This window comes from Cupressus sempervirens, chromosome 5 (genome assembly GCF_028749045.1).
Source record: "Cupressus sempervirens isolate cs-2001-9-10 chromosome 5, ASM2874904v1, whole genome shotgun sequence".
In the NCBI taxonomy this organism is placed as follows: domain Eukaryota; kingdom Viridiplantae; phylum Streptophyta; class Pinopsida; order Cupressales; family Cupressaceae; genus Cupressus; species Cupressus sempervirens.
In genome coordinates, this window is record NC_143122.1 from 263,154,383 (window position 1) to 263,169,182 (window position 14,800).

At 35.2% G+C, this 14,800-nt stretch overlaps 1 protein-coding gene across 5 annotated transcripts in view; it reads left to right on the forward strand.

Moving 5' to 3' along the window:
- LOC149555557 (anthranilate synthase alpha subunit 1, chloroplastic-like) overlaps nucleotides 1-12,891 on the forward strand; it is a 165,264-nt gene extending 152,373 nt beyond the window's left edge. For all 5 annotated transcript variants that reach the window (XM_089829672.1, XM_089829671.1, XM_089829669.1 and 2 more), the window contains one exon: nucleotides 12,296-12,891. In XM_089829672.1, coding sequence (XP_089685798.1) covers nucleotides 12,296-12,619 — 324 coding nt within the window. In that variant the 3' untranslated portion in view covers nucleotides 12,620-12,891. The remainder of the gene's footprint in view (nucleotides 1-12,295) is intronic.
- Nucleotides 12,892-14,800: the final 1,909 nt, after the last annotated feature.

The following is a 14,800-nucleotide window of genomic DNA, read 5'->3' on the forward strand; positions in this document are numbered from 1 at the left end:
GGGAAACAATAACCATGGAGGCCAAGGCAACAACAATGGTCCTGAGAATAACATTAATGGTAATAATGGACAGGGCAACAATGGGAATGAGGCTGATAACTTTAGACACGTTGCACGCCCAGCGCGGACTGCGAGCTGGAGACCTCTTCTACCCATCTTCTCACCCAGAGATCCGGTTCAACCAGTAAACGAACCGCAGATTACCGAGTTACAGGATTAGTTAAGGAGGGACTGGGAGGCTAGTGGACCGGAGTTTAAGGCGGATATTTCCCTCAGATATTATATGGACTTGAGGATGAGTCACATGCAGGACAGCAGGCCCGAAAGAAGTTGAAGAGTTGTTGAACCAGTACAAGGAAATCATTGCTGAGGTAATGCCTAAATCTCTGCCACCAATAAGAGACATAAGTCACCAGATTGATATTATTCCTGGAGCAGTACTACCCAACAAGGCAGCATATAAGATGATACCACAACAAAATGAAGAGATTGCCAGGCAAGTACAAGAGTTGCTTGACAAGGGGTTGATAAGGAAAAGTGTTAGCCAATGTGCCGTACCTTCAGTTCTTGCTCCAAAGAAGGATGGGAAGTGGAGGTTGTGTACTGATTCTAGGGCCATTAATAGGATAACTATTAGATATAGATTTCCTATTCCTAGAATAGAAGATTTGTTGGATTTGTTTTGGGGGAGCTTCATATTTTTCTAAAATAGATCTCAAAAGTGGGTATCATCAGATAAGGATACGGGAGGGGGATGAATGAAGACAGCGTTTAAAACTAATGAAGGTTTATATGAATGGCTGGTTATGCCATTTGGTTTATCTAATGCTCCTAGTACACTTATGTGACTAATGAATGAAGTTTTGCACGACTTCATTGGGAAGTTTGTTGTTGTCTACCTTGATGACATTTTGGTATATAGCAAGAATAAAGAAGAGCATCTACAGCATTTGAAGATGGTTTTTCAAAGGCTACAGGAACAAAAGTTGAAGATAAACTTGGAGAAGTGTGACTTTTTGAAACAAGAGTTGGTGTATCTTGGATTTGTGATATCCAAGGGAGATCTGAAAATGGATCCATCTAAAGTGGAGGCCATCATTAATTGGCAAGGTCACCGGGAGACGGGGAGACTTTGAGGTCTCCGGCACTGGTACTGGTACCGGTACGGCAATTTTTCAAATAGGAGACAGGGGTACTTGGACACGGCAATTTTTTTTGAATTTTTTTTTAATAGCTAATACTAAAAGTAAATACAAAATTTGAAAATAGTAATACTGTAAGACTAAAGTAAATAATAATAGTAATGTCACATTAAAAATTAAAATAGACTCATAGAGTCAAAAATTTCAAAACTCACATGAACACAATATTGTATCTCATAGACATATTTGTTGTTCGAATATTGCATATGATCACCATCATATCAGATTGATAATCACTGAGATTATCATTACATATTCAAATTTTAAATTCAAAAAAGTATAGTTTGATGTTGAATTGCTGATATGCAAACAAAAATGAACACTTTGTAGAATAAACAAAAAACAGAAATATATCTAGTATTAGTACGTCGATGGTACTATTATCTACTCCACAAGGTTGTGATCATCCATCTCAAGGTCTTTAGCTATCGTGCTCTCCAAAAAATCATCACTCTCCAAAAATATTTTAAATGATTTAATCATTTAAATTGTCGAATAAAAATAATTTTTAAAAAGTGTTTCTAATGTTTTTAAAGTTATTAATTTATTAAATAAAGTATTTTAAATGATTTAATCATTTAAATTGTCAGTGGTCTTAATTTTTGCATTAAAAACATTAAAATGAGGGCTAAAATATATAAAATTATTTAATATTATATTTTACATTTATATTTTATCAGGAGACTTCGGGGAGACTTCACTTTTTGGTTTAGGAGACGAGGAGACTTCGTCATGAAGTTTCCAACCTTTTTTGAGGTCTCTGGAGATGCGAGAAGTCTCCGAGACGCGTCTCGGTCTCCAAGACTCAACTTTTAGGGGGGAGACGGGTCTCCCGGTAACCATGTTATTTGGCCAACACCAAGGGCTGTTAGAGAGGTTCGAAGTTTCCATGGTTTGGCCACATTCTACAGGAAGTTCATAAGAAACTTCAGCAACATTTGTGCACCAATTTTAGACACCATCAAAGGAGGAGGTAAAACAAAGTTTGAATGGAATAATGCAGCAAATAAGAGTTTTGAGGAACTCAAACAAAAGGTAGCCAAGTATACTGTTCTTGTTTTACCAGATTTTAATAAAGTTTTTACAATAGAATGTGATGCTAGTGGCTTTGCAATAGGGGTTGTTCTTAGTCAAGAAGGCAGGCCTGTTGCATTTTTGAGTGAGAAGCTGAATGAGGCAAAGAAGAAATATTCTTCTTATGATTTGGAATTGTATGCCATGGTCCAGGCATTAAAAAAATGGAGGCACTATTTGCTACCTAAGGAGTTTATTGTATATACTGACAACCATGCTCTTAGTTTCTTGAATAGGCAGGAAAAACTCAACCATAGGCACATGAAATGGGTTGAGAGTTTGCAGGCTTATACTTTCACAATCAAGCATAAGAAAGGACAAGCCAATAAGGTGGCTGACGCACTTAGTAGAAGAGTGTTCACAGTGCAAGAAGTACAAATCCAAAGCATGGGTGTAGATGCATTGAAGGGAATGTATGCGGAAGATAGAGATTTCAGCGAAGCATATGAGGTTTGCACTAAATTGGAAGATAGTTTTCATTCTAATTTTTCTGAATTTATTGTGCAAGATGGACTGTTGTTTAAGGGCAGCCAACTATGTATTCCCAAATGCTCTATGTGGGAAAATGTTATTAAAGAAAAACATTGTGGAGGTCTTAGTGGTCATTTTGGACTCAACAAGACATTAGAATTGGTACAAAGATTTTATTATTGGCCTAAGATGCAAACAGACATTAGAAAGTTTGTGGAAGGTTGTCTGGTATGTCAAAGGGCAAAGGGAGTATCAACAAACGCTGGACTTTATTAGCCTTTACCCATACCGAACAGACCTTGGGAGTGTTTGAGTATGGATTTTGTAATGGGATTACCAAGGACAAAGACAGGTTATGACAACATATTTGTGGTTGTTGATAGATTCAGTAAAATGGCTCACTTTATTCCATGTAAACCACTAATGATGCTAGTTATATTGCAAAGCTATTCTTTAAAGAAATAGTTTGAATTCATGGTTTGCCATTGAGCATTGTATCTGACAGGGATAGCAAGTTTGTGGGTCACTTTTGGAGAACCCTATGGAAGAAGTTGGGCACAAATTTATCTTTTAGTTCAGCCTATCATCCTCAAACGGATGGGCAAACTGAGGTGGTTAATAGATCCTTGGGAAACCTTTTGAGATGTTTGATATAGGAACATAGAGGTAGTTGGGATGCCATCATACCTCAGGCAGAGTTTGCATACAATGACTCAATGAATCGTAGCACAGGCACGAGTCCTTTTGAAGTTGTTTATGGGAGACATCCAAGGGGAGTTTTGGAACTCAGAAATATGGATGGTTTGGAGAAAAGGAGTGGACGTGCAGAAGACTTTGTTGAAGCAATGGTGGAAGTGCATGAGCACGTGAGGAAAACTCTACAACAGAATAACCTAAAGATGAAGGCTAAAGCAGATTTGAAAAGAAGAAATCTACAGTTCCAAGTTGGAAACATGGTTATGGTTCACTTGAACAAAGATCGGCTACCTCGGGGCAGCCATACAAAGTTGATGATGAAGAAGGTTGGACCGTGTGAAATTTTATAAAAGTATGGAGAAAATGCTTACAAAGTGGCATTGCCTCTAGATGTAGCTATTTCACCTATATTTAATGTCTCGGATCTCACATTGTATAAAGGTTCAAACAAAGAAGTTGGTACAGAAGCAACAACACATGAATCAAACGACTGGATTCAAGAATTGCCTTTTAAAGAGACACCCCAGATGGAAAGTATCATCAACAGCAGGGAAGCAATGAGGACAAGACACAAAGTACACATGGAGTATTTGGTTAAGTGGAAGGGCCTTCCAGATTTTGAAGCTACTTGGTTGCCGTAAACATAAATTCTAAGGCAAGGTGGGGATATACAACAGTTGGTCTCCAAGAGGACTTGAGACAAAATTCACCCTCAGGAGTATGTTGTAGGAGCAACTATATAAATAATATTTCTATATTGTTTATGGGGGGTACTTATATGTTTTAGGGTATATTTTATCATTTTAGGGTATAATTAATAGTTTCTATCACTTAGGAAATAATTGATGTTTAGGGCACATTTTAATATTTTAAGGCATAGTTTGATGTTTTGTTAAAGAATTGAACAAAACATGTACGGGACTGGTGGTTGCCAAAAACAGTCTTAACTGTTTATTTTTGTTTATATGTTGTCTCCAAATTGATCGTGGTGGAGAGGATTAATTTTAATTTTCTTTTCTGTGTGAAGAAGGTTTGAGATATTGTGAAGATTATTACCCGGGCTTGAACAGATGAAATAAATAATATTGTAGTGCTTTCTTGCTACTTGGTTTTGGTTTTATTTTGTTCACACTGATTAGGAATGCATATCATATCTATTGGTTTCTGAATAAAGTAGTAGTAGCATTGTTTTTTTTTGTTTAGAAGTTATTGCTGTAGGAAGCAGACTCACACAAGAATCTCTGGAAGTTAATTTGGGCAAAAATGCCTCTTGCTTGCATGAACACCATGTGAAGTGGCCTGAGTGTGGTGGAGAGCGGGTAGGAGGAATGTACATTACTTTCTTCATGGCCATTTGCAAGAATGGGCTACAGTTTGAAGAAACATGTGTTTGGTAAGGCAACATCCCTATGTGCTTGCCATGAATGAACACATGTAACCTGTGAGGTGCTGTTCATATTTGGTGTTTTCCCTGTAGTTTTTTTTTCAGTTTCTTCTTTCCATCCAATATTGAGCCTATTATAGGCTTTGTCCTTGTTATCTCCCAATTAGCTGGCTGTTCACCTAATATGAATTGGGGAAGCAATGGCCTATTCGTAGTAGGTGTACGATGGTGATGCCTCCAACTGGAATGAAGGGAGCTCCCAACTGAAGAATGGGACTGATGGCTGCACTAACTACTAGCCATTGAAACTGATCTACTTCACCTGCTTTTGTGTCCACCCATCTCCAAACGCTCCAAGGTATCTTGTAATCTGTCTAAAGCCTAAGCGATCTTGGGTTGAGTAGTGAATAGGGTCCGCACCATCTCTCTTTCTTCATCATCCTGATTCTCAGTGCCGCCCACCTGTTCTTCTGCCATAATAGGTTCCTGGTCTATTCCAAACCCTTGCTCAAGTTGAGCTCTTTTGCGCGTATAAAATTTGTGTATCTCAGCTCTTGGATGCATAGATTTGTATTCAATCCACTATCTAGTGACTACCTAGAGGTTAATATGAATTATCAAAACTTTCTAGCCAGCATCCAGATGTCCAAATGAATTATCAAAACTTTTTAGCCAGTACCCAGATGTTGAAATGAATTATCAAAACTTTTTAGCTAGTACCCAGATGCTGAAATGAATTATCAAAACTTTTTAGCCAGTACCTAGATGCTGAAATCTATTGTGACAATTTCTTACAAACCCTACAGGCTGGCAAGATGTAAGCTCTGATACCACTGAAAGATCTTTGATGGATCTCTTCTGTTAAACTACTGTAATTTTTTATATTTGATTTTGTTTTCCTGTTTATCTATATTTTCTTGCAGAACTAGACAGAATTGCAGAAAGGTTTGTTTGCTTTTGATAGTTTTATAACATAGAAAGAAACAGGGAACAACAAACATGAAACAAGATTGGAATAAATAAGGTATGCAGCAAAAATCAGAATTATTGCAAACTGTACTAAGCAGATTTGTCTGAATTATAGAGCCAAGCAGTAAATCCAATGCATTTCCCAAAGCTCACATACAAATTTAATGTCAAATTGGAAGGTGAAGATTGTTCTCGAATCCAACATACATATGGAGGTGAATATAAGCAATACCCTATACACCACGTGGTGTATCTGCTGCAAATGGCATCCCACAGGCTGCAATGAAACACATCCCAATTGGAAAGATTATATGCCACGCTGAAACCCCAATGAGAATTGATTCCTTTGTCCTTAATCACCACGCATAATGCCTAAGAAATTCGGTGCCAAAGATTGTTGAGGGCTACGTCCTAGCCAATCACTAACCTGGGGTTTGCGTTCCAGACTATAAATCGCCCATTTAGAGAAAATTCATAAACAAGTTGTTAAATATGCAAAAGATGATCATAGAATGAAGCTTCCATCTCCTTATAACCCCTCTCAATTGCAAATCGAATCCTAAGTGTCTCCAAGTGGTGTTGTGTAGTGAAAGTGTTATAATTTCTTATTTTAAAGTGGTCATGTTACTAGAAAATGACCTTTTTCCTCATAGATTGAATTTCGTTCACTGAATTGCCTTGAGATCAAAGAGAAAGATTTAGAGAATTTCGAGACCTTTCCAACGAGCTATCACACCATAGGATGCGCATCCAGATGAAGCCAAAAAACCCCTTGTTACTCCAAAATGGCTAAAACTTAGCCTTATTTAATTATTAAATGCTAACTTAGGAAATATTAAAAATATAACCCAAATAGCCACAAAATGCCCAACTGAAATCACAAACCATAAAATCATCATATGTACATGTATGGTTAATCTTGTTCTCAACTCTAGACCTAACTGAAATGCTCTTGGTACCTCAATCTTTGTTTTGTCCTTTAGGATGAGAAATGTGCTGTGAAGTCTTTGATAATTGCTGCAAAGCATCGACAACATGGTGCTGGCCTTTTGCAAGATCTGTTAGTGTCTCCTCAGCCTTCCTATCAATATCAGAATATAGACCAACATCCCTATAATTACCTGTACCACCAGAACCACCAATACCTCTGTCACCTATGGTCCCAAACTGTATATCCTGTTCACCACACCTAGTGGTAAAGTCCTTTCCCTGGGGATGTAATGCATGCCTGGTATAAAACATCACACTGTAATGAACCCAATTTCTTGTACGCTGGCAGGAAACCACTCTGATACCACTTTTAAGAGCCCTGCCGGCTCTCTTCAAATTATGTTGTAGAATTACCCATTTTGCTTTTGGAGTTTTTGTTTTTGAAATTTTTTGTTTTTGTTTTTAGCAAATATAGAAATGCTCATAAAAAATAACTCAAATTGAACCTATAATGAATCGCTACCAGAATGATCTCAATTGTAATTCATTCTAATTGGCAAGTATCACAAGCATGAACATATAAATGTTAAAACTTCATGTATTGGGTACCTGATATGCAATTTGGCATTAGAAGTTTGCAGCACTGATAAATGGATAAAGCCATGCCAAACTCAGTAATTGACAGCCTCAATATGAAATGCAACCAGTATAGGTTTCAACACTGCCCAATGTGCAATGATTGTACATGAATTAGAAGTCCGTACACTGCTCCAGACAGATGATCGCAGCACACATAAACCTTGTCAATTAGTAGTAATATAATTCCCTTCTTGAACAACACTCTTCAGCAGTTTGCGATCATTACTGTGTTCGATTTGTTGTACCAAACCTGTTCTTTCTCCTATTCAAATCGCAGCAGGAGATCTGATTGATTGGTATACATTAGTACCACCAAACAATCCTTAGTATAAACTGCAGAACATATACTCAGTAGATAACACAATTCACTGGCATAATGACCAGCTCAAAGTGCAAACAAGTTTGTGGAAGAAAACTAGATTTCCACTAAACCCACATTGAAATCCTTGGGGTGCAAAATTCAATAAAATGCAAATACAATGAGTTTGGTTGATTTCCATAGAAAAGTTTTAATAACTTTAAATGGCTTGTAGCTTCATCCTCACACAAAATGCCCAATAGCTTCATCATTACATCTCTCACTAATGAAACTTCACCAACACACTGACTAATTAGATAAAGTTGTATAAGTTATTTATTAAGTTAGACTTGATAAACAACTAACAATATGTCGTCCATGAATGAAGCACCAATCAAACATTAATGAAGCCAGGACCTCAAGGTGCCATAATTGCACTTCTAAAAATAAAAACTCCCCCATATCAGACTTACTATAAATAGCAAGTCACCCCACCGAGACCCCAAAAACACAGTGTCAACTCATGAGAGTAGCAATGGTGAACTGACTTCGCCAAGCTACTGGAACTTACTGACTTCACCAAGCTTTTTTTTTGTGCTGCGGTATCTCAGAGATGGTTACAGGCAGCTGTATTTCCTCCATAATCTTAAGCGCTTCATGGCTTTTGACTCTGATCAACAACATTATGTATTTCCCATTCTACATTTGTTTTCCTCTAAGGTCAGGCAACCCCGGTTACCACTTGTATGGGTGTCACTGTTATCTTAGTAATGTCAGAGGCAGATATTTCATTCTTCTATGTCCCAAAGGACTCTTGAACTTCCAAACCTTTTTCTAAACAACTATCATTTTCTGATTCGGTTGAACAAAGCCATTATGGGTGAGGTCTCCGCCAGGGTCTTATGATGTATCTCATCCTCATCATTACTTTCACACTAAAATATCTACCTTTGTAGCTATTAGCGATGTCCATACATTTTGTGTCTATTTCTCTTGTATGTCATCCAGAATACTTAAGCCAGCATTTTCCTTTCCTCCCATGGGGTCTTTGTTTGTGAAGTCCATTGTTTGGAGTAATTCTTGATCTTCTCTCCAGGCCTTCCCTTCAGTTTCTGCAATTAGATTCTGTTGGATTTGACCTAGTATCCTTTTTCCTTTTTGATTTTGATGGGCATTCACCTACTTGGTGTACATAGCCATTACAAAATTGACATGACTCCATGGATTCCTCAACTCCCACTGATTGTCTCTAGACCCCATCCCTTGTAATGAGCTCCGCCATCTCTGCTAGTGGATGAGCAGATTGCCATAGAATGCAAATTCTAGCATACATGCTGAAATCTTTTGTTTCAATGGCCTTGCTCCCTTTACAAATTTTCCCTGCTTGTTACCAATATGCCGTAGGGTATTCTCATTCCAATACTTATGAGGCAAGTTGTGAAGTCTAACCCACAATGGTACCTCATCCATCTCAACCTTTTCTGGGTTAAAATTTGGTGTCTAGTCTTTAATGTAAAACTCTTTACCATCCATTATGTATGGTCCACTCCCCATTATCCATTCTTTATCCTTATCACCGCTACAGATAACCAGATAAAAACCATTGGGTAACTTTTTTATCACACAAGTTCTTCCGCAGTGTATATTCCATCAATTCCCAATTTTTTTAAAAGCTGGCCACGGTCCACTCTTCTTCTTCAGAAGACCCTTATCCCTTAACTCATTTGCGGAGAGATTCCAATCATTATCTTCAATCAGAATCTCAACTACTGTCAAATGAATAACATTTTTGCTTGCCTCACATGGCTAATCAACTAGGTTAGGCATTTTCGGCCTCCAAAACTTTTATTCCAAGTTTTTGAAAAGTAAAGGTATTTTGCAGCCTCATGTTTGCATACTCCAACCTACTTCTGTTTCCCTTTAAAAGTGCCATTTGTGCGCCATTGAGCTTCCCAGTTCAGTTTTTCTGATTCTGCCATTTTCTGAAAAAGCAACCTCTGTTGTCCACATTCCTGTTGGGATTTCTAAAAGCTTCCATTTGCCTATTGAGCCCAGACTGAAAATGTCTGTTAAACAGCCATTGTCTGGTAGCATTTCCTCTGTAACTCCTGCCATCATGCTTTTAAAAACCACACCACAAATGGTTCTCACACTGCATTTTTCTCTTTTTATTTGTCTTGTTGGATCTTTGCTGAAGGATTTCTTGTTATAAATTATAAATATTTTAAACATATGTATTTATACATAACAAATATGTATATTATTATAAATATTAATATCTTATGAATATAAAGACAAAATCATACTTACACCAGAGGCCTGGAACCGAAACCTTTTTGTATACTAGGATTATGAACTTATTTTTGATTTTTTGTTTCATTTATCTTGTTATGAAATCTCTACTTGTACCATAGTTATTCATTCTTTAGATTAATTGTTAGCTACATGGAGTTTAGGCTCTTTGCATTGAAGAAATATGCTGTGGAGCATAATTATGGGATTTAGATTTATTTAGGGTTTCATTGAAGGTTCTCTTTGTGGTTAACTGAGGGTTTTTAGATCTTAGCAATTTCTGAGGGTTTTGCAAATGGGGTTGCAAGCTTTGGGTTTAACTGTGGAGGAAACTCCGTAGTTAAGCGCGCTCAGGCTGGAGTAGTACTGGGATGGGTGACCTCCCGGGAAGTCCCGGTGCTTTACCCTTGTGAGCATCACCTAGATCCAATGAGTGCTAAGTGTTCCATTTATTCTCATGAGAGATGGATTCATGTTGAATCACTACTCATGAAACATGGGTCATCGAGTTTGACTCAAAATCACACAGTTAAATCCTGATATTCACATCACAATTTGACTAGCTGTGGAAATCATCTCCTACTTATCAATTTCTAATGTTCCAATTGAAAGTTGACATGATTTTATTATATTAATTTTTTTTATTAATTAACTAATATAAATAAATAAACAATTGACATTGATAAAATCCAGTGTGAGAGTCAAGTATTTATTGAAAGGTTTGAAGGAGTCGTTAAACTTGGTTAAAAGTTAAATTTTTTTGAAAAAACAGTGCACCCCATAAAGGTGTGTGTGGTTTCCAAAGCTTTAACTTAGGCTAGGTGCAAGGATTCTGCCCCTTGACCTTGTCCTCTGTCACAATAGGGAGTGTGTCAGGAGTGCTGCCCTAGGACCCCGTGAAGGGTGCTATCTCTTGACCTTGTTGGAAGCATTGGTCCTGGAGTCTGTGAAGATTGCTGCCCTTTGGCCTTGTCAGAGGCACAGCCCCTAGACCTTGTGAGAAGCATTGCTCCTCGACTGTGCTAGGGATTCCCATCCTATATCCGTGCTTTGATTTTTTTTAAAATCTTTATATGTATATTCTATTAAAACACCTGTAAGTTGAAAAAAAGTAAGCTATTACTCTTTTTTTCAATGTTTTTCTACCTGTTTTTGATGGTCCGAGTGTTTTCTTCAGTTTTTGCCTGATATTTTTCAAGTTTTCCAAAATATCATATACTTCTGGTTTGCCTGATTTTTTGCCCAAGAGTTTTTAACTTTATATCCATGCCCATAGGTTGGTACAGTACAGTCTTTATAGCACAACCAACTCTCTAGTTGAGGAGAGTTTAATCACAGGAGCAATTTTTTTATATGAGGCATTCAACAATTATTGCTGGTATTCTGTTGCAAATTGGTTTTGATTAGTTTGTGGTTACTAGTAGTGCTCCTATATGATCTTCTTGCAGAATTACAAGTTAGAAGATATGTTCTTGCAATAATCACAATTAGAAGATTAGTTCTGTAGGCTTTTAGTTGCCACACCCATGGAGATTAAACGATCCATCCCTTGCATTCTTAATGCTGAAAGTAAAGATGGAGGATGAAAGAAAAGAGAAGAAAGGATATCTGACATCAAAATTGATATTATACACTCTCGTTAGGAGGGTTAAATAGATTTGCTAGCAAGGACGTTTACTGGCTTGGTAAGGGCAAATAAATCAAAATGTGAACTATTCTCTGGACCAGGCATGTAAAATTCCTTATTTACGTACCTTTACAAGCAGTGAAAAAGTATTGGTGAATTCAATCAAGGGTGTATGCAATTTATAATCGTGGAGACAGATTGCAGGGAAGTCACTATAGGAGTGATTCTCATCATTTGCTTCCTACGTAATGAAAATTTTCGCCCTATATAGCCAGTGTCAGCTAGTACGTGATTTTTATTTTCTTTTTGTATTGTATTGTTAATGTATTCTTATCATCATTCATATCATTTCCAAAGTCAAACTATCAATTGATTTGTAGATGTTTCATCTCCACTATCTTAAAACTTATTCATTCTTTCCACTGCAATGTCAGGTGATTGCTTTTTCTGATTTAGGAGCTTACTTTTTCTGTTGTTTTTTTGACATTGCTGATGCATGCTAGATGCTTTTGGGGTTTGTCTAATAAGTACGGCACCACTTTGATTTTTTAAACTTGCATTTATTTTACCACCCCAAAGATTGTCCCATTTTACGTGAAATTTTTTTTGCTCCTAAATCAAATTGTGGTCTTATGGTTTGCTGACTAAAATCTTCATGTTTTGAGATACAATTTTCTGTTCGTATCTAACATCTTCTGCTTATGATTTGTCAGGTCAAAGCTATGGAGTTGATTGATGAATATGAGCCAACACGAAGAGGTCCTTATGGTGGTGGTATAGGAGGTATATCATACAACGGGGACATGGATATCGCCCTTGGTCTTCGCACAATGATATTTCCTACCGGAACTCGTTATGATACCATGTATTCATACAAAGATGCTAGCCAGCGCCGGGAATGGGTTGTTCATCTTCAGTCAGGTGCAGGAATTGTTGCAGGTAGTAACCCTGATGATGAGTATAAAGAATGTATCAACAAAGCAGCAGGCCTAGGAAGAGCAATTGATCTTGCAGAATCTACATTTGTTAATTCATGATTTTGTTGGTTGTACTATTTACATGTGACCTTCCCAGTATTTGCATGAGAGGGCCTAAAGGAGATTGGAGCTGCGATTGCTCCCCAATTTTTTTATATCATGGACAGTTGTATTTCAATATGGCATGTTTGTGCAGCTAATAGATATGATGGAAATAATCTAAAAACCGTTCTAAAAGAGTCATTTGACAATGTTCATTATTTGTTACACCTGAACAAAAATCATTTTAATCAATGGGGAAGGATTTGGTCTATCCAAGAAGTTTAAAGGCACGTTGGATCCATTATAAATGAAATCTTTAAATCAATTATAATATTCACAATAGTCATTTTAGTTATTAAATGATGTTTAATTATTTAGATTTAAGAGCAAAGAATACAAATGTTATCCAAGTTGCCTACACACCATCTATGGACTCCCTCTAAGTTCAACGTATTATCTTGATCCTAATTAAGTAATATGGTGAATATTATTATTTTAGATCATAATAATATTATGAGAGAAAAATCAAATATATAGCCATATGAAATAAATATTTTGAATTTCATTATTGTTAATTTCATTAAGGTGATATCATAATTGACCATTATTGGTAATGGTAGCAAATGATGCTTCTTATAAGTTTCTATTCGTTCCTTTATAAGGGATTAGTTCCATTATAATATAATTATGCATTTATAATTAACTTCCCCATAATATATCTCCTTAAACCTTCTCCTTTTAATTGGCGACGTTAGTAGTGGGTCCCTGTATGCCCATGTGGCATACATAACCACCGAGGAGGGTATCCTGAAATAATTTGATTTACCCGTTCATGGCGGGTCCTGTGTTCACCAATGGAATGAGCGCCGAGTTTTATCGTACTTCATATGCTATGCCAAAGTGGCGTATGTTGTTAGGACCTCTAGTATTTTAAAATTTATATGTTCCTTTTAATTCACACTTCCTTACCCTTATTAGTCTCTTCCTATATATACCCCCTTTATCCCTTATTAGTCCCTACTTAGCAGGGAACTAATGTTTTCAGTAGACAGTCTTATTAATTATTAATTTATGCAATTTTGAAAAATCAAATTCTAAAGTTCACAAACTTTTTATTTCTTTTTATTTTTAAATTAATTTATGTTGTTGTTATTGTTGTTTTTTTTTTCTTTTCTTTTTCTAATTGGTCTGTTGCAATTTTCCCCGAGTTTATACAAAGAAAAAATACTGTATTAAATGCATTAATAGTACACTCTGAGAATGCACACCAAATCCAATCTTCACCATCCACGTCTGCAGCAAATGAAAACCATTATTGTTTCAAACATTGATTGTATGTATTTTTAGTTTTATATTTGTTTTATAAGTAAAAATTGTTAAGGGCTAAACATAAAATATTTATTTATTTTTAGTTTAATTAAAGAAATAAATAAATAGATTAATATGAACAATATATAATATTTTATTAATAAAATGTTTTAGCTAATATTAAGAAAGACATTATAAATATAGTCATATAGTAGGACTTAATTTAATTTTTTATTATTATGTTTATTTTATTTTAATAATTTATTTTTTGAATTATTTTGAAATATTGAGTTATAAAAAATACTAAATCTAATTTTTCTTAACTACGTGTTAAAATATTTTATATTTTATATTTTATTCTATTTTAACTATTTTAAAAGAAAATAAATTGAAAATGTTTTTCATTTTGAATTAAATTTTAGTTAGAAATCAAAAATTCCAATAAAATATAATAATAACATTATTTTTGTAATTCATTCATACAAATTATTGAAAAATTTGAGATTGCAAAGTTTATTGTATTTTAAAATTCTAAAAAGTTTTAGGATAGTAACAAACAAATAATAGTTTTATTATTTTTTAAAGATTAAAAAAAAATAAAAAATCTTAACTTTATTATTTTTCATAATCTTAACTTTATTATTTTTCAAAATACTAAATTATAAATAATGAAATTTTAAATAATTTATTTCAAATTAAATTACTTTTTATTATGTTTTTAGATTTATAAAAAATATTATTTAACAAATTACAAATTATAAATTTAATTATATTAAATTATTCCAATTTTTATTTTTTTTATTTTTATGTAGTATTAATATAATTCTTTTAGTATACTTAATTTTAATATATTTATAAATGTATAAAATTTAATTTAATATTCTAACATAA